Source organism: Penicillium rubens (genome assembly GCF_028828025.1).
Source record: "Penicillium rubens strain IBT 27055 chromosome Unknown utg000003l_segment0_segment0, whole genome shotgun sequence".
In the NCBI taxonomy this organism is placed as follows: Eukaryota; Fungi; Ascomycota; class Eurotiomycetes; order Eurotiales; family Aspergillaceae; genus Penicillium; species Penicillium rubens.
Window position 1 is genome coordinate 5,174,307 of NW_026890601.1, and position 25,955 is coordinate 5,200,261.

Genomic DNA, 25,955 nt, shown 5'->3' on the forward strand with positions numbered 1-25,955 from the left:
AATCGAAAGGCTAGTATACGTTCTACAACATAGTAGTACTGTGTATCACGTGACTAACTTCAAAAAAGGAAAGTTGGTGATATTGAGGGGGAGGCCTAATTATGTATGCTTGGCGTCTTTAAATGAACCTGGGACTTCCAAAATGTCCAAGAACAGACAAATTCAATGAGCGGGTGAGGATAGTCCGGAGCCCTCTGCCTATACTCCGAGATCGCTAAGAGTGGGGTCGAAGTCTTAAATTCGAATTGACCAATGACAATCGCTGTACGTAATTCGATTGGGGGGTCAATTGGAGTCTCCCACTTCTTCGGCCAAAAGAGTCAATCACCGACGATCGACGGAGTTCGATGGGGTTGAGTGATTTTAACGTTTTAACGTTTCTATTTGATGCGGCTTCCGGCTTTTGAATCGAAATTCCAATATTTCAAGGTTCTTCTTAGACCGTGTCCCCAAATCTCCCCATCAGCCTACATCATCATCGTGGCTCACCGTGAATGAGTTGACGAATAAATGCCTTGATCTGGTATCAATCGACCCTGGATTTATCGACCATTGAAACTACATCCGCAATCGCAAGTCACGGGCCAAACGATACGAACCACAACAATCGGAAACTGCCGTTCACCATGATATCTTCCGGCCTGAACCCTCATCTCAGCACAGGACACACCAAAATGGCCACTCCAGTGCCGGAAGAAGCCAAAGCCGAGGAAACGGCACAAGAATCGCGCGTTCTAATCATCATGACAGGCGGCACAATCTGCATGCAGCCCTCACCAGCCGGCTTCATCCCAGCGCGCGGGTTCCAAGAAAAATGCATGGCGCGGGTGCCAAGCTTCAACGACGGCTCGGACAGCGCAACAATGGACGTGGTTGTCAACGCCGTGCGCGAAGTTAAAGAACATCCAAGCCTGCGCACACCGATGACAGCCTACGGGCGACAGGTACGGTATACAGTTTTCGAGTTTGAAGAACTGCTCGACAGCAGCTCGATCGACGCAAAGGGCTGGACTCAGATCGCTGAGGCGATCGAGCGGAATTACACGCTCTTCGACGGATTCGTTGTCCTCCATGGAACCGACAGTCTGGCGTACTCGTGCTCGGCGCTCAGCTTTATGCTGCAGAATCTGGGGAAGCCGGTTGTTCTTACTGGATCGCAGGCGCCTATGCTTGAGCTCCAGAATGATGCTACGGATAATCTGCTCGGGTCGTTGGTTGTTGCGGGCCATTTCATGATTCCCGAGGTGTGTTTGTATTTTAATAATCGGTTGTTCCGCGGAAATCGGACGACGAAGGTTGCGGCGAGTGACTTTGCCGCGTTCGATGCGCCGAACTGTGCCCCGTTGGCGGTTACGACTTCTATGCGGACTAATGTTAATTGGGACATGGTGCATCGTCCTACGAGCTTGGCGCCGTTTAGTATTCAGACAAATCTGGATACTACTCATGTTGCTTGTCTGCGTATTTTCCCCGGTATCAAGCCAGAGATGGTGGATGCGGTGCTGAAGCTGGATGGCTTGCGCGGGTTGATTCTTGAGACTTTTGGCGCGGGCAATGCGCCCTCCGGTCAGGATAATGCCATGATCAACGTCTTGGCCAGTGCTATCCAGCGGGGGATTGTTATCGTGAACATCACGCAATGTGAGTTATGCCCAACGGCTTGGCACCCCGATATAGGGTAAGGGTATCCGGACTGACATATCCTCTAGGCCTCACGGGCAGCGTCAGTCCAGTCTATGCCACAGGCATGAGTCTCTCACGAGCAGGTGTCGTAGCCGGCCTCGACATGACAACCGAGGGAGCATTGACGAAGCTCGCCTATCTCCTCGCCCTACCAGAATCGACACCCGAATCCATCGCCAGACGCATGGCAGTATCTCTCCGAGGCGAGCTGACCGAGTCATCATTACCTATCTTCCGACACCCGGACGGCGCCCTCCCCGAACGCATCCAGACACTCACATCGATGGGGTATGCGATTGCCCACGGCGACCTGGAGAAGGTCCAAGCCATCACCAAGACCGAACACCACTGGCTCCTAAACGACGCCGACTATTCCGGCAACACGCCCATCGTAAGTATCACTCTATGTCGCCCGTTCCCTCCCCAAATCCCTCCCCTACCTCCCACGTCCTTATCTTACACATACTAACCCAACGCAGCACCTGGCAGCAACCTCCCCGTCAATCGAAATCCTCCACTTCCTCCTATCGCAAGGCGGCTCCGTGCACCTCCGCAATCGCGCCGGCCGCACCCCGCTCTTCCTGGCCGCGAACGCGGGTCTCTCCGAGCACACGCTCCTCCTCCGCAAATCCGGCGCTCACCTGCATTCAGATGAGCGACCAGCCGCCGAGCTACTGGCACGTCATCGTCCCTTCGTTTGGGGTATGGCTGGTGTTGGGCCGAAAGAGATCAGCCAGCGGGAGATGGAGGAGGATGTTGATAAGAACCGGGTGATTCCTGGGTCGGCGCCTTCTTAGGTAGGCGTTTTATTTTATTTTATTTTTCTTTCTGTTTTCTTTGCGTCATGGGGTTTCGGGTCGAAGGTTAGGCTCAGACGGCCCGGGCTGAATTGGGTTGGGCATTGTGTCGTATGCTTCCTTGCTTTATGTAGGATTGTTTGCTTACATACGGAGTATAGTTCGTGTGAGATATGTCTCTTTTCTTTTTAGGGGGCATTGGCCTCCGGGTGAGCCTGCGCTTTGCGTGATGACATGCAGTATAGAATAATAGACATAAGAGTACCCTCGGGTTTTTTTTTCTGACACCATTTTGTTTATGTCGCACATTATCTTCCGAAGACTCCATTCTCCATTTCGATCACGCCAGAATCGCTGTCCTACTTTGCCTTCTTAGCTGTGGCACGATGTAATACGGGAATTTCACCCGCGGAGATCGGCCCCTGCCGTAGCCGGGATGCTGCCACTAAGTGGGGAAGATAAGGACGCTTTTCTCTTTTTTTTTTTTTTTTCCCCTTGCTCTTTTTTCCACTGGTTTTCTGGGGTTCATAGTGCATTTGGACAGGGCTGTGACCACCAAGGTAGAAGGTGATGGATATGTATTGTTCTAGATCGTATAGTTCTTAAAGTAAAAGGGGGGAAATACTCCAACTCTCTTTTAATGGTGGGGTCTGCATGTTTTTTGCTTTTTCCTTTTCTTTGCTTTTTTCTTATACCCACATCGGACAACATAATAGGTACAAGAGTACGGAGTACGGAGTACACTCATATCATTCTCAAGCACATTGATGGATCTGGAAAATAGGGAAAATAGTCTATGTGGCTGATGCAGGAATGATGTGATGGGCTCTGGGAAGGATTTGCGGGGTTAACCGCATATGAGACTACATATGAGACTACATGTAATGTCAGACTAATTTCCTAATTGCTAAAAAGGTACTCCGGTATGTTGTTGTGTATGGTGTAGGTACCTTGTTGTCGGTACCTTGTTACCCTGTCCAATCGACGTATCGGGTGAAATGGCAAGTCGGACATGGCCAGTGTAGCACGTCAACTTGTGCCAAGGCCCCAACGCCGCCATTGAGAGCACTAGCCCACATCCTGGAGCAGAGATACGATATATACACCACGTGAGGCTGTCCCTGGCAGACAGTTGGTGGAACAGGAAGTTCGCGAACGATGTAGTGGTATGAAGTCACCTGCGCGATTTAGCTGTCCTATTTTAGGTAGTATTTCCCTCTTTCCCTGAGGATTCTGATTCCGATATTTGATTCTAAAGCTTGGCGTTGATATATAGATGTATAGATGTATAGACGTCTATAGAGATAGATATCTATAGACGGATAGGATAGATATCTAGGTATATAGATGTGCTAGAATAGTATAGAGACAATATACAATATAGCAAGTCCCAACTAAATCCCGAATCAGGATCTTCCCGTGCTGCCGAAAATGTCCCAGGTGTGGTGCCGATTTACGTAAAACCTGTGGACGAGACCGCACTGTGGACTTTTTTCTTTTTTTCCCCTTTTTTTTTTTTTTTTTCTCTTCTCGTTCAGGTTTGGTTATGGGATTTGTTCTATCTGGATATATCACGCATATATTAGGGAATTACAATATAGGAACATTGAAGTCAATATAGGAAGTGTATACAATATAGAGTATAGTTGTCTATAAAGTGAATTCTTATCTTATCCTTTTCGTCTCTCCGCGTTTTCGGGAGTGGAATAAGTTTTTTTTTTATAGAATTTTTTTTATAGAATTTTTTAAATACTTAGTATTTTTCATTTTATTTTATTAATTGCAGATCAGAAGGTCAATTTGGAGAACTCCTGACTGTTCCAATCGCATAATTTAAGGTCTGATCACGATTCTTGTTACATACAACTTTCCAACCTCTACCCCACCACCGCAAAGCCCTTCTCGCCAAGGCTTACTCCAGATTTCTCTTTTATCTCTCCTCCCCTCTTCTGATAAACCTCTTCCTCTATACTCCCTCTCTATCCTCCCCCTCCCCCGATCAACCCGGATGACACAACCGCAGAAGACCATTGCCGTGGTCAATGGGACAGGCCGGCAAGCGGCCTCGTTGATCCGCGTCGCGTCCGCCGTGGGGTACTCAGTGCGCGCGCAAATCCACTCCCTGAAAGGCGTGATCGCACCAGAACTCCAGCAACTGCCCAATGTGACGCTCCTGCAAGGCCCGCTCCTCGGCAACATCGCCCTAATGGACGAGCTCTTCAAAGGCGCCCAGCTCGCCTTCATCAACACCACTTCCCAGTCCGGCGACGAGGTCGCCATCGGCCGCGATCTAGCAGACGCCGCAAAGCGATCCGGCACCATCCAACACTACATCTACAGCAGTATGCCGGATCATTCCGTTCACGGTCCCTGGCCCGCCGTCCCTCAGTGGGCTCCCAAGTTCACAGTCGAGAACTACATCCGTCAGCTCGGAATGCCCGCTACCTTTGTCTACGCCGGCATCTACAATAACAACTTCACGAGCTTGCCATACCCGCTCTTCCAGATGGAGCTCTTGTCAGATGGGAGCTTTGAGTGGCGTGCGCCGTTCGATCCGGAAATCCCGTTGCCGTGGCTGGATGTCGAGCACGATGTTGGTCCAACTCTGCTGCAGATTTTCAAGGATGGCACGAAGAAATGGAATGGTCATCGGTGAGTGACAGGAAAGATATAAGTTTGCGGCCTAGAATGATAGAAAGGATTAGCTAACACACCGCTTCTTAGTATTGCTCTCACCTTCGAAACACTCTCCCCGTTACAGGTGTGCGCTGCGTTCTCGCGTGCCCTGGACCGCCCATGCCAGTACGTCCGCGTGCCCAAGATCGAGATCAAGGTCAATATCCCGCCGGGATATCGAGAACAGCTCGAAGCGCTGGAGGAACTGTTCGGCAGATGCGATGCTCCCTACTTCCCGCAGCCGGAGTTCTCACAGCCCGCCGCTGGCTCACCAAAGGGTCTTGGACCGGCGGGTGGAAAGGGTGCCGGTGCAGGTATGATGCAAGGACCTGGCGGTGTCATCTCGCTACGGGTGACGGACGAGTCTCGACATCTGTGGCAGGGATGGCGCGATATGGAAGAGTACGCGCGGGAAGTGTTCCCTGTGGAAGAAGAGGCTAATGGCCTTGATTGGATGGTTTGAGAGACTTTTTCCTTTTTTTCCCCCCCCTTTTGTCTTTGTGGCTCTTGCCCTTTGGCCTATTGATGACACTGCCTTGCTTCTTTTTACTTTCTCTTACGACAGTTCGATCTGAGCAGAGACGTGCATGGTGATGTGTTCTGTGCATGTGAAGCCCTTGCTGTTTCGTTCTGTCTTTCTTTTAATCATTGCATTCTTGGCGAACGGGCATGGGATATATGGACTTTCATGACTTAACCTCGGTTCTTAATCGGAAGATGCTTGAGGTAGCATTGGACGAGGTTCATTTTGCTTTGTGGTTTTGATTTGATATATCTGAATCACCGAAAAAAAAAAGTTGTGCTTTTTTGCTTTCTCCTTGTTTTACTTTCCAATATTGCTGTTTCTTTTTCAATGTTGGTTCAATGAACCCCATCCTCAACACCAAGCTTCGAAAAGAGGAAAAACAAAATATGGAATAAGATATCCCGACTCTGGTTACTGGCCATGAGATCTATGCTCAAATCTACGACGAATATGCCCTTCGATTTCCACTTCACTTGACTCCTATTTCCACTACATCCCAGGAATCTGCCCCTAGAAACCCGAGATCAGAACCCGGGACTCACCCCCCGGCTCTTTTTCGTCTCTCTAATTTGGTACCATCGCACAACGTGCCTCGTGCCCGCCCCAATCGACCAGTCCTGCAGGTCCCGTGCGTTCACGTTGGTTCGCTCGACACGCAGACCGCTCCTCTTATCTAACTGGGCCATGCATGGACGAATCAGACGAGGGGAACGTGACGGACTCGGACTCCGGAAAAGGAATTGAGTTGGAAGAGGGGGGCCCTCAGTTATAAAACATATAATCTAGACCTTGGAATGTAGAAGTGTACGGATATAATTATGCAGTGTATACCCCCTATGTATGTACCCCTATGTATGGATTGACCTAGAGAATGAATCGCCGTCAAAATAAAGTATTCTTTCTAAGTTTCTTATCTTTTTACTTTACATGCTTGCTTTTTCCCTCTGAGCCCCCGCTTCTCTTGTCTTATCGGAGGGGTCGAGATGGGCATGTTGGATCTGATTATGGTGTGGCTATGAGTGGCGGTGCATATAATGGTATTTGCGGAGATGAGATGTGATATAACAATTTAGGAGTCTACAAAGTGCAAGGTAGGGTTACTATCCTACTATCCTACTAGACATACAACGTACCTAGGTAAAGAAAGCAGAATGGATATTTACCTAAAACATACTACTGATTGGTGGAAATGTATGCATTGGGGCTCCAATTGAAAGTTCTGATAGACATACGGTGAGCTTTGGCTGTCTCCGGCATATGTCAAATCAGAATCAAAAGATGGATAGTTAGAATGATGAGGATTGAATATCTCTCAGCAATTTATCACATACCATGAAAGCTACCAACTCCATCTACCACCATCAAGCTATACCCCTCTCAACATACCAAAATTCCAGTCCTCACTAACTAGCGCCAGCCAGAACTACTGACCAGAACGTTCTATAATCGAATACTAACATTGGACACCTGGAGATCCACAAAGATCAGCGTCAGAGTTTTCTCTGAATTTTGTATGATGTAGTACTCGACACCTGAGGCCGACTAATCCCCCACCATTGCCCGGACACTTGGGTACATAGAGATACTTGGGTTCTCCGCTGTAGTACCATGGAACAGGAAGTACCACAAAGTATCATCATGTAGCTTCCCTAGCTCCTCTCCGTCTGATGCGCATAGCTTTTTTTTTTTTTTTGACTTTTTTTTTTGCCCCTCTGCCGTCCCTTAATTGTTTTTCTTTTCCCTCTTGATCTTTTTTTCTTCCTCCATTCTTCTATTCCTTCTATCTCTATAACACTTCTGTGTATTTGTCTGCTTTATTTTACGACCCATCATTACGAATACCCATTATGTCTAACGATCAGTCGCTCCTTGACCGCGTCGAGATGCCTAGCATCCCCGAGGCTGCTATGAAGAAGATTGCTGTTCTGGAGGAGCAGTTCTCTCGTGCTGAGGTTGAACAGTGTATGTTTCCAAAGATTTCCTAGTTTCTCTTCTGTTATGGTGGGGCAAGTAAAACAGCTTGCAGAGTCTACTCTACCAGGAACACGACAATGGCATTCATCGAGAAGCGTAGTTATCCATGAGCCAATTGCTAACATACACTACACAGTGCGCCACTCTGTCAAGCTCATGACCCCTCTGATCCAGAAGCGCAGCGAGATCATCAATATCCCCGAGGTGCAGGCTGAGTTCTGGATGCGCGTGTTCGCCAGTGCTCCCCCCGAGATCGACGAGTACATTCTGTCCAGCGACGCCCAAGTGCTCGGCGAATGTCTCAAGAACATGAACGTTGAGCGATTCGAGCTCGACGCCCAAGGAAACGGCGAGCCCCGCAGCTTGCGCTTCACCTTTGAGTTCAAGACCGGTGAGGAGAACCCCTTCTTCACCAACGAGAAGCTCGTCAAGGAGTTCTACTGGCGCCAGGAGGTCTCCAAGAACGCCGCTGGCAAGACCCGCACCTGGGAGGGTCTGGTTTCCGAGCCCGTCCGCATCAACTGGAAGAAGGATTCGGACCTGACCAAGGGCATGCTCGATGCTGCTTGTGACCTTTTCGAGGCCGAGAAGAAGAACGGCGGTGACCGCAAGAAGTTGCCCGAGTACGCTGCTCTTGTTAAGAAGGTTGAGGAGGCTGAGGATGAGGTTGCCAATGCCCAGGATGATGAGGATGACGAGGACCCCAGCCCTGTTGGCATGAGCTTCTTCGGATTCTTCGGATACCGCGGCCGTGATGTCTCCGCTGCTCAGTCCAAGGAGGCTGCTAAGGAGATCGAGTCTCGCTGGGTCAAGGTCCAGAAGGGCGAGGAGATGGAGGATGCTGGTGACTCCGACGACGAGGATGAGGAGGATGACTCCGCGGGACTTGAGGAAATCGATATCTTCCCCGACGGAGATGACCTTGCTGTTGCCATTGCCGAGGACCTCTGGCCCGATGCGCTCAGCTACTACGGTATGTAGATCCCGGATGAGGAGTGAGATGTTTGCCCCCACTAACTTTGACCGCAGTTCAATCCTTCCAGATCGGCGAGGAGCTCGAAGATATGGACCTCGATATGGAGGAAATGGACGGAGACGACTCCGATGAAGAAAGTGAGTCGCGCCCGAACAAGAAGGCTCGCAAGTAAACCATTTGCACCCGAAACGCCATGACCCCCCCTTTTGATGATTTTTGCTTTTACCTAACACCTTGATTTTGTATTATCACAGTGCAATGAGGAGGATTAATAATAAGACGAGGACGAATATGAGTGCCGCGATACAAAACGAGGACCATGTATCTAGTCGGAAAAGTTAGTTTGAACTTGAGATTCCCATACCAGACCAGACCATCCATCGGAGTAGAGATCCGCAGTAGAGATAGAGATTCAGCATAGATGGAGTAAACAGGGCCAAAAAAAAATGAAGAAGACAATCTCTTACCCTCATTCTTGCGCACAATATGTTTTATGCGCGACATCCCATTCGACAACTTCCCCCCAACCCGATCGGCCAGCGTATCAACCTCATTAATCATAACAGCCTGATCCTCCAACTCCCGACCCATATCATCAGCCTGCTGGCGCAGATTACCAACAGTGCGGAAAACCCCATCAAGCTGCTCATCCTGCTCATGCATAAGCTCCGACTGACGCTGCTGTTCCATTGAAGCATAATAATCCTCCCCGCCACGACCGCGCTCCTCTTCCTCAAGCGCAGCATCAAACTCAGCGGGATTGGGCAGGGTATCAACGGCAGAATTGGAAACAGCCTGCTGCAGCTCCTGGTGCATTTTCTCGACCTCGTCACCGACATCGTCGACGAGCTTGCGCCGCCGCTGCACCTCCTCTAGTTCCAGTCCATAGCGGTAGGGGTCTTGTTCGATTGCGCGAACGCTTTCGACGAGGTCGTTTAGGTCCGCTGTTAGCTCTGTTAAGGTGCTTTCGAGCTCTAAGCGCGCTTGCTTGAGTTCGGGGTTGGATGGGCTTTTGGCTAGAGACCGGATGCGGAGATATGAGGAGAAGAGTGGTCGGCTGGTTTGTAGTGTTGCGACGACGTCGCTGGTTTTTTGGTGGTTAGTTGGGGTTATGTGTCTTGGGGTTTGTAGAGCTTACGCTTGGACTTGTAGGAATGGGTCTGCGTGCTCCATGGCTGCGGTATGGGGTATTGGGTGTGGTGTTGATAGTTCTCGGCCTCGGGTTGGTCCACGGGCGAGGGAGCGGAGGCAGGAGTTGCTGACTGATTGCTAGGGTGGGCCGTTGAGACAACTGCGTAGTTTTGGCCTGGACAAATAGGTTCTGCCTTAGGCCAACTCAACCTCCACTTGGCAGGACGCAGCACTTCAAAGACCTGTATATCTTCACGGAGACGATAGTAGCCATTATCTCTGTTTTTGAATACAAGTTTAGTTTTTTATCTACATGGAGAGCTTTAACACTCTTTGTCTTTTTGGATGCTCCCCAAAAGCTATATGCGAAAGATAACTTCCTTGCCCATATCATGCCTCGTTAGAATCTTCCCACAAGGCGCGCGGCGCCAATCCTTTCGGCTCTGGTTGTTATTGTAGAATATTCACCTCCCTATATCCTAGAGCCCCATCCAACGCGGTAGCGAGATAGTGCAATGCTATATTCCCAATCAAGGCCCATCCATCCTCTATCTCTCCACGACTAAAGGGAGATGAGAGATATCCAGGCTTTATACTTTTTAGACAAGTCGACATAAATTGAAGTGGAAACACCTGATACTCTTGTGAGATATCCTTATAACTTGCTTACCGTGACAGCCAGCGGTTCTATGACACTGTTCGTTTTCTAAGAGTTTGCGATTTTTCCTTCTTGCTCAATATGTTGTAGTATGCCGTCGATGAGGAGCCTTTCCAGGTGTCGGGTAATCGAATCAAGGGATAAATTGCTGGGAAGGTGCAGTTCCGTGCCATCAGCCGATCTATGAAGCAGCCAATAGGAGCCATCCATGAGGCTACTGGTTGCCGTAGCAACATCCATGGATGCAGTTGTCTGTCCATAACATTGAATTCATACCTACAGGACATGATTAACCTTAAATTAGCTCAGGTCCCACACTGCTACTTACCATCACTACAAGCTTTCCGGGGATCTCAACGAAAGGATTTCCCCGAGAACATCGGTTTCCTTGATCTCAAGGGTGAAACTATAACATAAGGGAAACCAGTATGGCGACAAAGGCACTCGAGGCGCGCTTCGAGCATTTGTCGGTTCATGATGATGACGGGCAAGATGGGATCGATTTACACCAGAACGCCAAGGTAACTACGACCCATGACTTACAAGATATCTAGAGGCGCATGGTTAATAACTTAGAGCAGATCGCGAACCCAAGCACGTATTCATCGGGCAAAACACGGCCAGCAGAAAGCTCCAAGCCCACTTCGTACAAACAAAAGTGCACAATCGACGACCCCGTTGCTTCCCAAGTGGCTCAAGGAGATGGCGGAAAGTCTCTTCGCCAAGCCCGAGCACCTCCCTCGGTTCTTTCGACGCGGACGGATGAAATGCCGAAGGTGGATAAGCGCCCCAACACTGGTACTAAGCCCACACTTGCTTCCCGAGTGCCTGAATCCAAAGACGGAAAAGCGCCTTCCCGGGCTCGACATCCCCTCTCCGTTGTTGTGTTGCAGACACAAGGTACAGCTTTCGAGACACAAAGACACAAAGATTATTATGCCGAGCAACACGTCACAGCCACAAAGAACGTGCCTTCGCAGGTGGCTAAAACAAAGAGTCGACAACCTGTTTTTGTTGATCAGCTTAATGCGGCGGTGAAGGCAGAACAACACTCTGCTCAGCTTATCAAACAGCCTGTCCCCAAAGAACTACACCTAGGCATGTTCGAAATTGGCCGACCGCTAGGAAAGGGGAAGTTTGGACGAGTATATCTTGCGCGAGAACGAGGGACTGGTTTCATTTGTGCGCTAAAGGTGCCACATAAGGATGAGATCCGACAAGGAAGAGTCGAAAAACAGGTGGCTCGTGAGATCGAGATTCAGAGCAATTTGCGTCACCCCAACGTCCTACAACTATACGGTCACTTTCACGATCGAAAACGAATATTTTTGATTCTCGAGTATGCCGGCAAAGGGGAATTATACAAGCACTTACAAAGACAAGATCGTTTCCCAGAGTGGAAGGCAGCCCGCTACATCGCGCAAATGGCTAGCGCGCTAGGATATTTACATCGCAAGCACGTTATTCACCGAGATATAAAGCCCGAGAACATTCTCGTTGGTCTGCACGGCGAACTGAAGATGTCCGATTTTGGGTGGAGTGTTCATGCACCAAGTGGGCGCAGGCTTACGATGTGTGGAACACTAGACTACTTGCCTCCTGAGATGGTCGACCCGAAGAGAAGCTCGAAGCCTTATAATGACAAGGTGGACATATGGGCTCTGGGGGTTCTGATGTATGAGTTCCTGGTCGGAAGGGCACCTTTTGAGGACACACCCAATATGACACATAGGCGAATCGCTAAAGGAGATATGTCAATTCCTTCTTTCGTCAGTCCCGAAGCCACTGATCTTATCAAAAAGGTGAAGACATTTCCAAAACAATAGTGACCGACTGCTAACAGCAATCAAGCTACTTATCCTTGATTCGGATCAGAGAATTTCCTTGGAGAAAGTCCGACAACACCCTTGGATCATCAAACACTGCGAGAGCGTCGCGGAACAAGATAAATCTTGAGGGATAGCACGGGGCGGTCGACATTTCTGTCACCGCCAAGATCAAACGTCAAACGCTTGAATTCCCGCGCGATGCATTTGTTAAGGCCATAGTTGCCGAGATGATTGTGCGAGGGCTTGTCCAGCGCTGCGATAACATCGAAAAAAAGCTTGAACAGCCAGTGTCCTCTCCGGAAAATAAGTCAAAGGTGAAGGAATGGGAAGAAGAGATACAGGATCTCCAAAAAGAAATATGCCTGAAGCAGCACGAACTCTACAGATGCGAAGCATTTCTTCCTCTCGGAGCTTGAAACAGATGTACGACGCCTCGCAGAGCGTCCAACGTGGTATTGTCGACCCGAGCTAGTTAAAGACTGTGCTGAAAGAGGCGGTTGCTGCGGTCGAAGCTGTAGGTGTTGCCTGAAACGCCACTTGACGACCCAGCGGACAAAGGGCATTGGACATTGTACGATAGATGCAGCTGTTCGGAAATGCGTGGTGCTGATCCTACCCCCGAAGAGAGAGCAGCAATCGATGAGATACTTGAAGAGATGCTTCGTTCCTCCAATCCGGCCTATCTTGTGAAGATGATAGAGGCTTACTTTTCTAAGCCGGCGTACTTCACCGCAGTTGCAAGCCCGAAAAATGGATGATGTGCTGAAGCTATGGAAACAGGTACGGGATTGGATTATACACGTATAAATGGTTCAAGTGGCGAGCAAGCTTTACGAGGGTTGATCTGGAATATCGTCGTTGCTCTTTCTGGTAATTGTGATCGCCTCTTTTGCTAAGCCTTCGGTATTGAATTTGCTACCGCCATAAGATCAGAAGTGAATGAAATTGATATATCGATGTAGCACTGGCGTGAAGATCAGAAGTGCACTTTTGAGCAATCCATGTAGTATCTTCCTATATAACACACAGACTAAACCGGTTAGGGAAGAAACTTACCTTCCAAGATTCTCTCGTCCTTCGCTCTTTCCTCTCCCCGAGTCCCTTATAGCCCAACACAATCCCACGTGTATTCCAACTTCAAACAGCAACACTCTCTCCCTCTGGACCACGCGTCGAATTTGTCCACCATGTTTTGTCTATTTCCCGGCCAATAGCTACATATACTGCCCATTCTACATCATCTTCGAATGGTTACACTTTCGTTAGTAGAATCCACCTTCGTAGACACGATAAATATGCTAAACCTGGGTCGCCCATGTATTCTCCCCAGGTAGATCTCCAGGGGGCCCCGGGGGAGGGCTGACATCTGCGCTTAGGTAAGATTCCGGTGCCCAGGTGCGCGGTGTTGCCTAGGTGATATCTAAATGTCTCCTAATTCGACCCTATATCCTCAGCTCATCTTGAAACCCTCTTCAGGGTACGTATCAGCCACGCATTCTCGCCATGGAGGCCTTGAGAAAAGCCTTGAGGCTTCGACCTCCTCAGAGGAGCCTGTTTCTCGACACGTCCAAAAGACACTTATCTATCACGTCTCGAGGTATCAGTTGTGCACAAGTTTCCTAATTCGGGAGACTAATCCAATCATAGGACATACAATCTCCAAGGAAGAGCTGTTTAAATACACAAATGGCCGATTTCTTTCCGAGGAAGAAAGCCAGCTATCGAAGCGCTATGTTCGTTTCGACATTGACCGGTTGTGTGGTGTGATCGCAAACGTCTCTGGAACTGGGACACAGCAGGTTTCAAGCATAGACAAGATGGAGGGTGGATTCAGCAAGGCCCTCCTTATGACAACCCTGGATGGCGGTGAATACATCGTCAAGATTCCGTGCCCGAATGCAGGAAGGCCTATGTACTGCACGGCATCCGAGGTTGCGGTCTTGGACTTCGGTAAGTTTGATGTTTTATATGAATACAGCCAATGCAGGAACTTATAGATGTCCTTGGCTCAGTCAGGACGCATACCACAATTCCCGTGCCAAAGGTCTTAGCATGGAGTACCGACTCAACCAACCCCGTGGGTGTTGAGTACATTGTGATGGAACGAGTTCCTGGAGTCCAGATCTTCAAAAAATGGACTGAAATGGGCGATGTTGACCGCTTATCAATCGTCAAACGTCTCACACAATGGGAGCATGAGCTTGCTGAGATTCCATTTCCAGCCTTTGGCAGTCTATATCACAAAGGCTCCTTGAGTGATCGTGAATCGATCCCGTTAGATCCATCTGTGGATCCTGAAGGTCTATTTTGCGTTGGTCCTTCATGTGATTCTCACTGGCTCATGCAGCATAGTCCTGATGTTCACTATGGCCCCTGTAAGTATTGCCCCTTCTCCTCAACCGACATACGGCTAATACCTTACAGGGAAAACCATCGGTGACTTCGGCGAAGCTCTTATCAACCGTTCGCTTCTCAAATCTCAACACGGTCCCAAGGCGAAACTACCGGCCTCTTTAAATAGTCCCTTAGAGGAACATTTGGTAACTCTTGGTGTGGCAAAAGAAATTATGCCAGCAATGGCAACCAATGTTAAGCTGCTAGCGCAATCCCAGCCTACATTATGGCATACTGATATTCATATGGGCAATATCTTTGTCGCTGAGGATGAGCCGGATAAGGTCACTGGCTTCATTGACTGGCAGCATACTTCCATCAGTCCCTTGTTTATGCAAGTCCGATGGCCCACCTTTCTAGCACCACCGGAAGACTACCCAGAGGGCCAGGTAATGCCTCAGCTTCCGCCTGGCTATGAAGACATGGAAGCCGAAGACAAAGAAATTGCTTTATACATTAAACAAAAGGCTACTTGGGCTAAGGCCTATGAGGTTGCAACACTCCTGAATGATAAGAAGGCTTGGAGAGCGATGCAACTTCCCTTGGCACTAAAGGAACTATTCCGTCGCTGTGGTGATACTTGGGATGAGGGGATTCTTCCGCTCCGGGAAACGTTGATTGAACTTTTTCGCAGTCAGCGGGAGCTCGGATTCGAAACAGATATATCGCTCCACTTCAATGACGAGCAGATCGCAGCACATGAGAAGGAGTTCCAGGCCTATGAAGAATGGCATGAAATACGCAGCTTCGTGAAGAAACTCCTTGACACCGATGATGACGGCTGGATCCCTCCAGAGTACGATTTCACCGAGATGAAGTCTCGGAACAAGATGTTGTTCGACTACTATGTTTCCAAGCCAGATCTTAACAAAACCCCAGATGAAGTCCGGAGGTTATGGCCATTCTCCTTGGATGGCCTTTGATGCCTTGGGGTCCACTACTTCTGTTACTTACAAAGGTACTTATAGTGTACATATGTACTATCAGAGAAAGAACTTGCAACGTCAAGGTCTGTCGTGGCCTAATTGCCGTTCGCACTGTGAGGCGAGCGCCCTCACAGTCCAAGATATATGCCCGCGAAAACCCACGTTCTATGCATCGATGTACAAATGTAGATCATCCCACTATGTACTGAGTCCTCTCAGGACCCACAGAATGCCCAAACCCCCCAAAGCACAAACTCCAGCCATATCTAAATGCAGAACAAAATTGGAACATGAATCATTTCTTGATCCCAATAATAGCCAGATTGCGCGGGCTCTTCCCATACTCAAACACAGGCTCAACCCAACACTCCTTGACAGAGTCATGTTCGCGCAAGAACTGCCAGCGATCAACAACAATAGCAGCCTCAACAACCTGAGCACTGAACGCCATCAAACTCCACACAATACTGAGATTCTTGCGTGCGGGCAAGTACTCATTTTCATAGCGCTGCAACTCTTCTTCAGACATGGTACAGACGCGCTCCTTGACCAACTCGCCACGGGTGGGATCACGGCTCAATTTGACCGTTGCAGCACGCACATACGCGGTGAAACTCTCGAATGCGGACTTTCGCACGGATCCCACGATCAGCGCTATACCCTCCGAGTTGGGGTTGTCTGCGTCGTCTTTGTAGAGATCGTCGGGGATGTCGGGTTTAGGGATGATGTCGCGATCTAGAAGAACGCGTTGCAGCAAAGCGCGGTAGAAATGACGTGTGAAGAAATCTTCGCTGTCGGCGTGGCCCCAGTTGTGGGGTGCCTGTAAGGCCATTGAGCGGGCTGTGATGTTGAGCTTGAGGCCTTTTGTGGTCTTTGCTTGGTAGTCTTCATAAAGCTTGGACATTGGGAATCCGTGCGGGTCCCATGACGATCCAGTTTGTTTGAGGCGGGGGTGGGCAGATCGAAGGATGGGGATTTTGTATGTTGCTGGTCCCAATCGTTCGGTCAGGAGGTTGTAGCAGCAGCCAATCATGGCGATTGCAACGACAGAAGGGTTGAGCACTAGCGATCGGAGCCCGTGGTGGACGAGGTTTCCGCATGAATGTAGAGAGACCACCATCACCCGGGCGTCACTAGGTTTCATTTCTTCGGGTTGGATGATGACTTCTTCTGTGCTGGTCCGGGTTTCAACTGATGTCTTTGGGTCGACGACGTGCTCGATGATCGGTTCTAGGTAGCCATCTTGGATATTATGTTCTATGTAGCTGACTGTGCCCCTGGTATCGACCTTCGGACGTGCCTTTGGTACATGTGGCACATGTGGCTTTCTGTACGTTGAGTCGAGCACATCATCGGCTTCTAGGGTCATATCGCCTAGCATGTTAGAGATCGTGGTATCTTCATCCTGCCCAGCAGGTTCTTCTGGCACTGCATCGCTCGGTCCCAGTGGGGCTCCCACCCCCAAGCTAGGAGCTTCAGGCTTTTCCGAAGGGTTCAGGTCTGGGCCTAGTTCTGGGGTGTCGGTACAGACGCTGCATTGCTTCTTCAATTTGTTTAACTTTGCATTGTGCATTGTCTTTTTCTTTTCTTCCGTAGTTAGTCGAGCAACGACATCCATACGGTTGGCACCGCTGATGTATTGGTGCTTTCGCTCGATAGCAATGATATGTTTATGATAGGGCGAGCTTGCCAGCATGCGCCCCAGGTAGCTCTGTCCCGACCCAAAATCGACAATGTGAGATAATGGTTCCCCGCGACGCTCATTTACCGTCTCTGACAAAGACGCGACATAGCGAGAGAATTCCTCAACCTCGTGCTTCTTCTTTTTGTTCATGCCAACAGCAATATGTCTCGGGAGGGGTTCACTCTTCTCAGATGTGGTGTACTCGCGGCGGAGACTCAGTCGTCGAATGTTGCGAATGTATTCAAGAAAGCTTGCGGGGGGGAATGCCCCTCCATTCCATGTCCTGTCATTCTCGGTGTCTGCGTTTGTATCGGCGGGTTCGCACAGCGGGCCAATGTCCTCTCGTAGCAGCAGTTTCAAAATGCTGTGGATGTCGTGATGATCAAAGAATAATCGCCAGTCTTCTGGCAGTAGTGAAGTGTATAGATCGGGATCGCGCGTCAGGAAATCGAGGATATGCACGCCACCGCAAAGGTTCATGAACATGACCGACTCGGTTGCGAAGGAGAGAAGGGCTTTGACATATTCGTCAGGGTCCTTCCACTCGTCGCAGAGCGGAAGAGGATTTCGGACTGTCATGCTAGATCAGATGTCATGAAAAGCGCAAAACAAGTCGTCAATTCTTGAAATGAGGGACATTCTATATACTGTGGGGGAATGTTATCGCGTTTTTTTTTTATCGCCCCGCTCGGCCCCCCGGGCCTCTTAACCCGTTTAGTCATCTTCTGGAGTCGCCCGGGGCGCATTTCGGAGCCCTAAGACCATCCCAAAATACCAAGCCGGAGGGCGTTGGTGTATATTTTACGCAGCGCTCTCGACTCTTCAAAGGCCTCGAGACTTTGGGGGCAATATTCCCTCAACATCAAGTTATTCGCTATCCTCTTTGCGATCGTCTTTGCTCCCTTTGCGGTAGCAGGGCATAGGTCAGCTAATAGTGCAGGTAGGCAAAGATATCGAAGCACGCATATCACCTTACACCGAAGGCAGAGCGAGTTCTGAAGGAGAGTTTTGAGCACCAGTGATCTGAATTTGATGGGATCTCGCCCGTGCAATGCGCCCACTAAGCAAAGCGGGGTAGGTACCTACTGACGAGGAGGTCCCTAGCTGCTACACACAAACACAAATACCAAAAAGGGAAAACGGAAAACGGCCAAAGCCGTCCTGTAAAAGCTGGAGCATGTACCCCAGCAACGGAGGATACCACGGATACCACGGTCGTCTCCCGTCTTGTCCCGCGTGCTCCCGCTCCCGCAAGGACATCCCTTGATGTGCTCAATGGCTCCTCCGATGCCCGGATGTCTGTGATGCGCTTTAGCTGCCAATCCTGCGTACGGAAAAAGATTAAGTGTAACCGCACGGTACCGAAGTGCGCCAGTTGCAGCAAAGCGAAGCTCCAGTGCGTCTATCAGCCGCCGCCGCCACGCAGGAGGAAGCGCAGCCGGGGCAAAGAAAACGTTCATGACCGGCTAGCACGGTACGAGCGCATCTTACACGACCACAACCTCCTCCCGACGAGCAACCATTGACGACGATACGGGCGAGATGAAGACAATGAGAAAGACGGTCCAGGTGTTCTTCCATCTCAGACCATTAGGCCAGTTTTTGGCATTTTCTGGGTCCTTTGGCCCATCCCAAGTGACGAGGTTAGGTTCTGTATCAACTTCGGCGTCGAGGGATGGCTCTGGGGAGCTGTTCGCTGCAAGGCCCGCTTCGAGGTCTCCCGCTTCCTTCTCAGGAAAAGGTGACCCCCCGGAAGAAGTTGAATGTTTGTCGCCGATCTTGCTCATCTTTGTGTCGAAGCGCTCATTCAACTAGTTGAGTACGAAGGAGCATGGTCTGGGACATGGTTGAAGTACTTATACTTCCCATCCATAGTGCCAGCCAACCAACGGAAAGGCCTGATTCTGCTTCGGGTCCGGAGTGCCTGCCAGGGACCGATGTGTTGACCAATAGGAGGCGGCCCTGCATCGGGCCCGGGTCTGATCCAGCAGTGCGTTTCACCACCGAGACGGGACCGATTATCTTCCTTGAAGATTGTTATAAACGGTATGTTGGCCTAGTACAACTGAATCAAGCCTGTTACAGTCTATGAATTGAGGATCAGGTCGTCGGATTGAGAGCTCAAAGGTAATCTCTCTTGTAATGAATTGGCTATAGCCCTAACACAGCTTACAGACGAGCAGACACAATGCCGCCACTTCCACGCCATGTCATACAAAGTCCTCGCTCTGACTTTCCAAATACAGGATCATGACTCGGCTTCGGAACCGCCCATACTCTCTCAAAGTCTCCCCCACTTTTGATGAAATCCCAATCACCACCGCTATAAGCTCCCATCATGGTGTATTCAGATAGCTGAATATCCGCCAACGCATTCTTCGGATCCTCGGCCTCGATACCATGCCCTGTCCCTGGCGTCAAGAGCTTGAACTCTGCTTCAGGTTTCGTGTCATATGTCTTATGCGCCACACCAGCAGGAATAATAAAAACATCGCCAGCTTCCGCTTCCAGTTCGACCCCGCCCTCCTCCCAAGAGGAGCCCCGCGTGTTTGGGAATAGATCGTCGGATGTGTCGGCGACGCCGAATCGGATCTTAGCGGTGCCAGAGAGAACGGCCATACACTCGTGGGCCTTGGAGTGATAGTGCGATAGTTGTGTCTCACTGTATCGGAATATCCAATTCACTTTCCACCCATTCTGGGTGAACATGTCCCAGACTTCGGCTGGATCGCAATGGGAGCTGCTTGGTTTCCGAGCCAGGACATTCTTATAGTGTAGTAAAGGTCTCGGCGAGTTTGGGATGAGATCTGTTGGGAACAGGTGGTACTGTCGAACTTCAACCATGTTGGATGTTTGGGTTGTTGAAATAGAGGTGTGAAGAGGCATGAATGATATTGATCACACGGGCTGTCCACTTTAATATATACAACTTTGCGGGGAAGATCGGCAACAGATCCGAGTCGGAGGGATCGGATAGGGTTCCCGCGATCTACCACCGGAATAGGCATACCGTTCCTACACCCTATCTATACTATGTTAATCCCAACTTTCTTCTTTGCTTTTCACAAATATCTGGGTAAAGTGACACAAAGGTCTACGACTTTGGGGTAAAGGAAACCCTTTTCAGGTTTCTCTCGCATCTCACATACCTCTCACATTTCTCTAACCTCCACTTTACCATGACCGACGGTGTCCTAGCCTGAACGAGAGCTGCGTATTCCTACAAATGTTTCTAGGCCTACACCCTTTTTCTCAACCTACAACCACGTGGTAGCGACCTGGAAGCCATAGGGTGGGAGATGATCAGCCGCAAAAGGACAGACCTGTTCTGGGATTGACTGTGTGCTATGCTGGGTACCAAGTTACTGGTGCCACTTCTTCTCCCTCAAATTTTCCAACTACCTTTCCTTGGCCATCCGTCTTTATCTCCCAGGCAATCTCTCCCATGGGATACTTTCATTCCACGTCTCACCTGGCCTGTCGCCAAGGGCCACGACTTAATGAGAGGTCAATTCCTCGAATTTCTCCTTGAGTCCTGCTTCAAATCTTCCTCCCAATTCTCTTCCAATCCTCTTCCAATCCTCCGGGGAGGGGGTTCAATGGCACTTGCGCTTACTCCTCGCTGAATAGGTGGCAGGACCGTTCAGTGGGCTGAGGGAGTCCTTGTTCCTTGTCCAAACCACCGGACGCGTCGTCGAGGACCAATTTCGATCCGATCAATCGCGGGCCTCAAGTTTCTCGTCTCCTTTTCTTCTTATTTTACCGAGCATGGTACAAAATTGACTCCAAAATGACTACCAAAGCCACATAAGTGGCGGACTATTTTATACCTCCATAAGTAATAGAAGGACCCTAAGACACCTAAGGCCTAGGTGCCGTAGGTTGTTTAGAATTCTACGTCTTTGCACTCTTTTTCCTGCTAGGTCTAAGGTAGAATATCGGAAGGGATCCTACATCAAGAGCGGATGCTATGTCGTGGAGACGGCGGTGATTGCCGAGGATCGCCACCTGTAATTTTCAACATGCATATTGCGATTTAAATCCGCGTCTAGCAAGCACAATCTGCTCTATTTCTCGCCTATACGCACCTGAGCTATACCCATGTCTATGTATCAGCAGGCTGAGCAGTACCTGCTAGGTCTGATACAGCTCAACCGAGAGCTTCCTCGTAGAATACCTCGAGTGATTTGCCTTTGGGGAATTTGGGAAACATTTCCCAGAAATCCAGGCACCCAAGGTAGTCTGCATATTCTGGGGTATTGTCGCCACGGATACACCAAGAGATTTCGTTACTGGCCCATGTTGAAGTTGGCCGTATCCATGCTGTTGTTCGGGTCCGAGAGGGACTTGGAGCTTGCCTGGAGTCGTTTCCGACACTCCGCAATGATATCATGCAGTTGTTCCTCCGACACCTAGACGATAGTTGTTAGTGAGTGATCTGCACGTGCACTTCTTCTTTGCCACGGTAGACCTTACATAGGATTTTGGAGGTTCTTCTCCAGTAACTCTTGCCATGACGTCCCAGATTCCGTTCGTGCTCAGAACCTCTATATGCCAGCACTCGTCGGTTGATAGTTCGCGGGTCCGCTATAATCTAAGCAACGTACTTGCCAATATCCGACATCGGTCAAGGCGAATTTCACGTTGCCATCGCCAACAATACGATGGTCAATGTATGGAGAGTGCGCATTGTCGGTCCGACCGGATAGGAATTTGGGACCCTAGACTTGACACCAACAGCCCACGTCAATGATGGTGTATGGTAGGCGGTTACGTTGGATCTCCCCGAGTATTTCGAGTTTCTAGTGTCAATTAGTTCATCATTCCTTTTCCTTGTTGTCAGGGATGGAATGTCTTTTAGCGAAGTTTCGAAACCAACCTTGTCTTTGACATCAATGACCCCTCTTAGGGCTGGTCCCACCCATGCAGATGGAACAAAACGCTTCATCGTTGGCTATCTTAGCGGCCTTGATCCATGGAATTTAGAGATAGAGACTTTCCCAAGAAATGCAGGAGATCAGGACATCAACCGCTTTTAGTAGTTCCACAAGTTTTTCTTGAGGTCCGTCCAAACCATAGCCGACAATTTGAACATTCTTGTCCTTCAGTTGGCGATTGGCAGGACTGTCGATAGAAGCTTCTCGTGTGAACGATATGACCGCCTGTGTAATCGGTCAGTACGAACAAAGATGGCACCAATTGACACAGTACACTTTCTTTCCCAATACCCCATACAGTGTGCCAATGAAGCCTCGGTGATTGCACTCGAGTCGCCCTTCAAGCTGGGCCCATTGGACGAGCTCGTGCTCCCATTCCCCCCATGCAAACTCCTTTTGTGTACCCCAACCCGGCTTCCAGACCCGAAAAAAGGATCCTTGATATCAAGCGACTGCGACAGGCAGCGATTGCGACAGGCACTGTCATACCTACTCAATTAGTACCCGCATCTGACAGGTCGTCTGCATATCAACTCCGAGACACATGCCCCCGAGATTACTAGCATCGGGAAAGGTGCTGAGCTGCGTGTAGCTAGTTGCAACCTCCGGTTGGATGACCTCATTCCATCTGACCGCGCCTCTCACTCTCTTCCGGTGACTGACTTGCCAACTGTGGCACCACACTGTTGGCCCCGTTCGATCCGTTTATAGAGGGTGTGTGTCGGGACCCAATCCTGGCCATTCAGCATACTCGATTCGCCTGCATCACATTGTGTGCGATTCAGATGGGCTTTTCCAGCTGGTTCGTGACATGGCGGAAATCTTATCGGGGCTTAGCATCATCACCACATCCTACTCTGGCGTGTCCGCGATCCGATCATATCTTTCAGACTTGAGTGTTCTGTCACCAAAAGAAAGCAAAAGAAAAGCAAGAGGGCCTCGACTGTAAAACAACTGCATACACTCTGACTGCATCAAATCCGGAACCAGCAGCGCCGAAGGCGGTAGAACTTGGAAAGCCGATCGAATTTGTCCCGTCAACGCAGGCTGAAGACGAAGAATTTCGGAAATATCATCTCTAGCCCATATACCGAGAATCTACGGAATATCGACAGCTTTCTGTTTGTTCAGCATCTGTATTCTATCCCTCTCTACGAGTAATGATCATCCATGTTGCATGACTATTTTTATAAGATCCACGGATCTGACATGTTTTTGCAATTTTTTCCCTCTAGAACTTTCATGTTCTTCGAGCACTCCTTGGAATAGTTGGTTACCGTCCATTCCCAGCCGTGGTGCTTTCCAAGGTTGTCTCTCACTTGGGCAAAATCTAAGTGGTGGAAGGCGGAGTGCAAGGCGGTGGCAACTGGTGGGTTTTGCCACGTTTGTTGATTGTGGCAAAATCCTACCGCCCTCAGGGTATAAGTAAGTCCTCCAGCCCCCCGAACTTCCTCTTCTTTTCTTTCTTCTCCAGCTCTCTTTGCCTATTGGCTTAGATCAAGTGTAGTATCTGTTCTTTTCAGTTTAATCTCTGAAAGTTTCCGTCCAGGAAACACTTTGATTATTCCTATTTTTGGACCCCGCGACTTGGCCCCTGTGCTTGCGCATGCCTCGTTGCACAGTGTCATTGGGCTTACACTACCCCCGATCGACGCGAACCCCTTTTTCATCAACTGTTCGGCTTGTCCGGGCGCTTGGAGAAGATGTGTGTACAAAATCTACGTCCCTATCTAGTGATTTGCTTCGTATGAGTTGCCAATGTGAAATTCCACTTTGTTTACCCTTTCAGAAAGGAAAGCGGTGAAAGAGACATTAATCTCACTTCTATGCTACGTGCGCGTTTGTACCGAATCTTCCTTGTCAATTAGAAGCAACAAGTGTCGGTGATACCGGCCTTGGTCCTTTTTCCAGGCCTTGTACAACTACAGAGATCTCCTTTGGGGCTAATCCTCCGCCCCGCGTTTGCAGCAAGGAGCTCTCAGAGCCTCTTTCGGACATGGAGACAGTGCATAGCAACTGCGCGCCGGTTATGAAATTACTCAACTCTCGATTAGTACGAATTGCGGAAGGCTGGCTTTCGCAGAGTGATAGCTGATCGAGAGTACATTGCAGATTAGTCGACGCACAGAGCCGCCAAGCCAGTCAACGAGACACCGACCCCGGGGGCTCTTCACCCCCTCAGACCCAGAGTTCAGTCGAGTCTCCGCGATCGACAAACCACCTCTTCACACTCTCTGAAATGTGTGCAGCTCTGCCCTCTGACTCTGACATCGCAGAAATCCTCACAACACGAAACCAGTGGTGGGTGACTGGCGGGAATCGTTTGGGCTCGCGTGGGGGGAATTGGAAGACAGCACATTCACGCAATTTGCTGTCTGATGGGGCTAGGTCTTTGTCTGATCAGTGCCCTCCAGCCACGTCGTGCATGGTTGGTCTATCGCAAAGCCAACTCCTTACTGCAGTTGATGGGGCTCCATCGATCGCGACGGCGATCAGAATCCCTAGATCTGTTCTTCTGGCAGCTCTTTAGCCCCGACCGCTGGGTAAGTCTACTCATCGGACTGCCCTATTCGGTGCCCGATCATATGTGCTATGTGCCGATCCCTCCAATCGACCAATCGACCCCTATCACCTTTCATCACCGGCACATGGTTCTTTTGACCGGCCGGGTCATTGACTGCTTGCGGTACACGATGGGATACTGTTTTAGTACTGTTGTCGGTGTCGACCAAGAGATCGACAAGATTACAGCCCAGCTTCCCTGGACTATTTAAGCATGCCGCATATTGCAGCGTGCCCCGACGCAGACGAGAAAAGTGCCCGCATTTATCCTATCACCGAGATTTCTCAGCTTGAACCCTTCTTATACCTGCCTCTCTTCCTGCAACAATGTGATCCCCAAAAGCAGGAGCCAGCGCAGAGCCAGAACTCGCTCTGTGGGCGAAGTGTTTGTCTGAGCAGTGCCCGGCCCCTGCTCAAGGCATATCTTGCTCTGTAAGATATGGAACCCCACTGGCGCGGTCATGGACAACAGCATGAAATCGACTAGCTTTACTGCATTGGCCGCCGCCGTATTCTTATTTTTGAACCTTCTTTCCTGTGCCCATCCGACGACTGGATCCATAGCAGATCCGATGAGTCCTTCCACACTGGAGTCTGACACAATGCTCATCAGCCGAACTGTCGCAGTTTTTGAAAAATGCTCGGAAGGGAAACCTCAGTCACTGCGTGGACAGTGTCATACCGCGTTAGCGGAATTGATCTCTTGCAGCCAGATACTGGGCCGAGGCGAAAGTCGAAAGGTCACGGTTCCATATTTCGGCTTGGTGGGGATCACCCGCGCCGAGAATGTTCCTGTACACTCCCCGGGGATATATGACGACGCATCTGTGCGAACAACTTCCGTGGTCAATCCCACTCCAGCTAGTTCCGTTCTCGGCCAGCCGCATGATGACGTCTTCCCTTCACGGAGCGTAGAGGACGATATGTTCTTCGCGTACCATGGCCCCTGGGAGAGACATCTGCAGGAATCATCTTGGCCCAGTCAATCCGTGGAACATGGCCTCGATCCTAGCAGACTGGTTTTGGGCCAGTATCTTGACCCGGGATTTCCAGTTTGGAGTCAGGGACGTCATCTTTTGGACACCCAGCGTGTTCAGCCTAGAGACACAGGCTATTCCTCGCATTTCCCGCCTGTTTATTGATAAAAAGCCTACCCCAAGATCGGAGCTTGAGAAACAAGCATCTACTTAGGGATTTACCCC

General features: G+C 49.8%; 13 protein-coding genes across 13 annotated transcripts; 7 read left to right on the top strand and 6 right to left on the bottom strand.

Moving 5' to 3' along the window:
- Positions 1 to 626: 626 nt before the first annotated feature.
- Positions 627 to 2,480, top strand: N7525_008187 (putative lysophospholipase; the record flags this gene model as incomplete). The annotated part of the gene is made up of 3 exons (XM_002568621.2): positions 627 to 1,641; positions 1,710 to 2,074; positions 2,163 to 2,480. The coding sequence occupies 3 exons, from the start codon at positions 627 to 629 to the stop codon at positions 2,478 to 2,480; spliced, it is 1,698 nt and encodes a 565-aa protein (XP_002568667.2).
- Positions 2,481 to 4,488: 2,008 nt separating this feature from the next.
- On the top strand, positions 4,489 to 5,619 carry N7525_008188 (NmrA family NAD(P)-binding protein; the record flags this gene model as incomplete). Its single annotated transcript, XM_002568622.1, has 2 exons — positions 4,489 to 5,132; positions 5,205 to 5,619. 2 exons carry the CDS (start codon positions 4,489 to 4,491, stop codon positions 5,617 to 5,619), a joined length of 1,059 nt encoding a protein of 352 aa, XP_002568668.1.
- Positions 5,620 to 7,529: 1,910 nt separating this feature from the next.
- On the top strand, positions 7,530 to 8,804 carry N7525_008189 (histone chaperone napB; the record flags this gene model as incomplete). The annotated part of the gene is made up of 3 exons (XM_002568623.1): positions 7,530 to 7,644; positions 7,793 to 8,629; positions 8,686 to 8,804. 3 exons carry the CDS (start codon positions 7,530 to 7,532, stop codon positions 8,802 to 8,804), a joined length of 1,071 nt encoding a protein of 356 aa, XP_002568669.1.
- Positions 8,805 to 8,880: 76 nt separating this feature from the next.
- On the bottom strand, positions 8,881 to 9,805 carry N7525_008190 (SNARE domain protein; the record flags this gene model as incomplete). Its single annotated transcript, XM_002568624.2, has 3 exons — positions 8,881 to 8,957; positions 9,100 to 9,716; positions 9,771 to 9,805. 3 exons carry the CDS (start codon positions 9,803 to 9,805, stop codon positions 8,881 to 8,883), a joined length of 729 nt encoding a protein of 242 aa, XP_002568670.2.
- Positions 9,806 to 10,849: 1,044 nt separating this feature from the next.
- On the top strand, positions 10,850 to 12,377 carry N7525_008191 (aurora family serine/threonine-protein kinase; the record flags this gene model as incomplete). Its single annotated transcript, XM_002568625.2, has 3 exons — positions 10,850 to 10,942; positions 11,003 to 12,223; positions 12,273 to 12,377. The coding sequence occupies 3 exons, from the start codon at positions 10,850 to 10,852 to the stop codon at positions 12,375 to 12,377; spliced, it is 1,419 nt and encodes a 472-aa protein (XP_002568671.2).
- A 1,376-nt stretch (positions 12,378 to 13,753) lies between these two features.
- N7525_008192 (phosphotransferase family protein) lies at positions 13,754 to 15,567 on the top strand (the record flags this gene model as incomplete). The annotated part of the gene is made up of 4 exons (XM_061214325.1): positions 13,754 to 13,847; positions 13,898 to 14,200; positions 14,248 to 14,625; positions 14,675 to 15,567. 4 exons carry the CDS (start codon positions 13,754 to 13,756, stop codon positions 15,565 to 15,567), a joined length of 1,668 nt encoding a protein of 555 aa, XP_061068756.1.
- Positions 15,568 to 15,865: 298 nt separating this feature from the next.
- Positions 15,866 to 17,833, bottom strand: N7525_008193 (uncharacterized protein; the record flags this gene model as incomplete). Its single annotated transcript, XM_002568627.1, has 1 exon — positions 15,866 to 17,833. One exon carries the CDS (start codon positions 17,831 to 17,833, stop codon positions 15,866 to 15,868), a length of 1,968 nt encoding a protein of 655 aa, XP_002568673.1.
- Positions 17,834 to 18,226: 393 nt separating this feature from the next.
- Positions 18,227 to 18,714, bottom strand: N7525_008194 (uncharacterized protein; the record flags this gene model as incomplete). Its single annotated transcript, XM_061214326.1, has 2 exons — positions 18,227 to 18,336; positions 18,438 to 18,714. The coding sequence occupies 2 exons, from the start codon at positions 18,712 to 18,714 to the stop codon at positions 18,227 to 18,229; spliced, it is 387 nt and encodes a 128-aa protein (XP_061068757.1).
- A 27-nt stretch (positions 18,715 to 18,741) lies between these two features.
- N7525_008195 (uncharacterized protein) lies at positions 18,742 to 19,041 on the bottom strand (the record flags this gene model as incomplete). The annotated part of the gene is made up of 1 exon (XM_061214327.1): positions 18,742 to 19,041. The coding sequence occupies one exon, from the start codon at positions 19,039 to 19,041 to the stop codon at positions 18,742 to 18,744; it is 300 nt and encodes a 99-aa protein (XP_061068758.1).
- Positions 19,042 to 19,423: 382 nt separating this feature from the next.
- N7525_008196 (cupin domain-containing protein) lies at positions 19,424 to 20,098 on the bottom strand (the record flags this gene model as incomplete). Its single annotated transcript, XM_002568628.1, has 1 exon — positions 19,424 to 20,098. One exon carries the CDS (start codon positions 20,096 to 20,098, stop codon positions 19,424 to 19,426), a length of 675 nt encoding a protein of 224 aa, XP_002568674.1.
- Positions 20,099 to 21,543: 1,445 nt separating this feature from the next.
- Positions 21,544 to 22,202, bottom strand: N7525_008197 (isoflavone reductase family protein; the record flags this gene model as incomplete). Its single annotated transcript, XM_061214328.1, has 3 exons — positions 21,544 to 21,666; positions 21,862 to 21,975; positions 22,134 to 22,202. The coding sequence occupies 3 exons, from the start codon at positions 22,200 to 22,202 to the stop codon at positions 21,544 to 21,546; spliced, it is 306 nt and encodes a 101-aa protein (XP_061068759.1).
- A 1,326-nt stretch (positions 22,203 to 23,528) lies between these two features.
- Positions 23,529 to 24,965, top strand: N7525_008198 (fungal specific transcription factor domain-containing protein; the record flags this gene model as incomplete). The annotated part of the gene is given in 6 exon segments (XM_061214329.1): positions 23,529 to 23,616; positions 23,666 to 23,896; positions 24,063 to 24,217; positions 24,246 to 24,292; positions 24,304 to 24,579; positions 24,596 to 24,965. Coding segments are annotated over 6 exon segments (1,167 nt in total), but the record flags the coding sequence as incomplete, so codon positions are not given.
- Positions 24,966 to 24,967: 2 nt separating this feature from the next.
- Positions 24,968 to 25,895, top strand: N7525_008199 (uncharacterized protein; the record flags this gene model as incomplete). The annotated part of the gene is made up of 2 exons (XM_061214330.1): positions 24,968 to 25,138; positions 25,191 to 25,895. 2 exons carry the CDS (start codon positions 24,968 to 24,970, stop codon positions 25,893 to 25,895), a joined length of 876 nt encoding a protein of 291 aa, XP_061068761.1.
- Between the last annotated feature and the right edge of the window lie 60 nt (positions 25,896 to 25,955).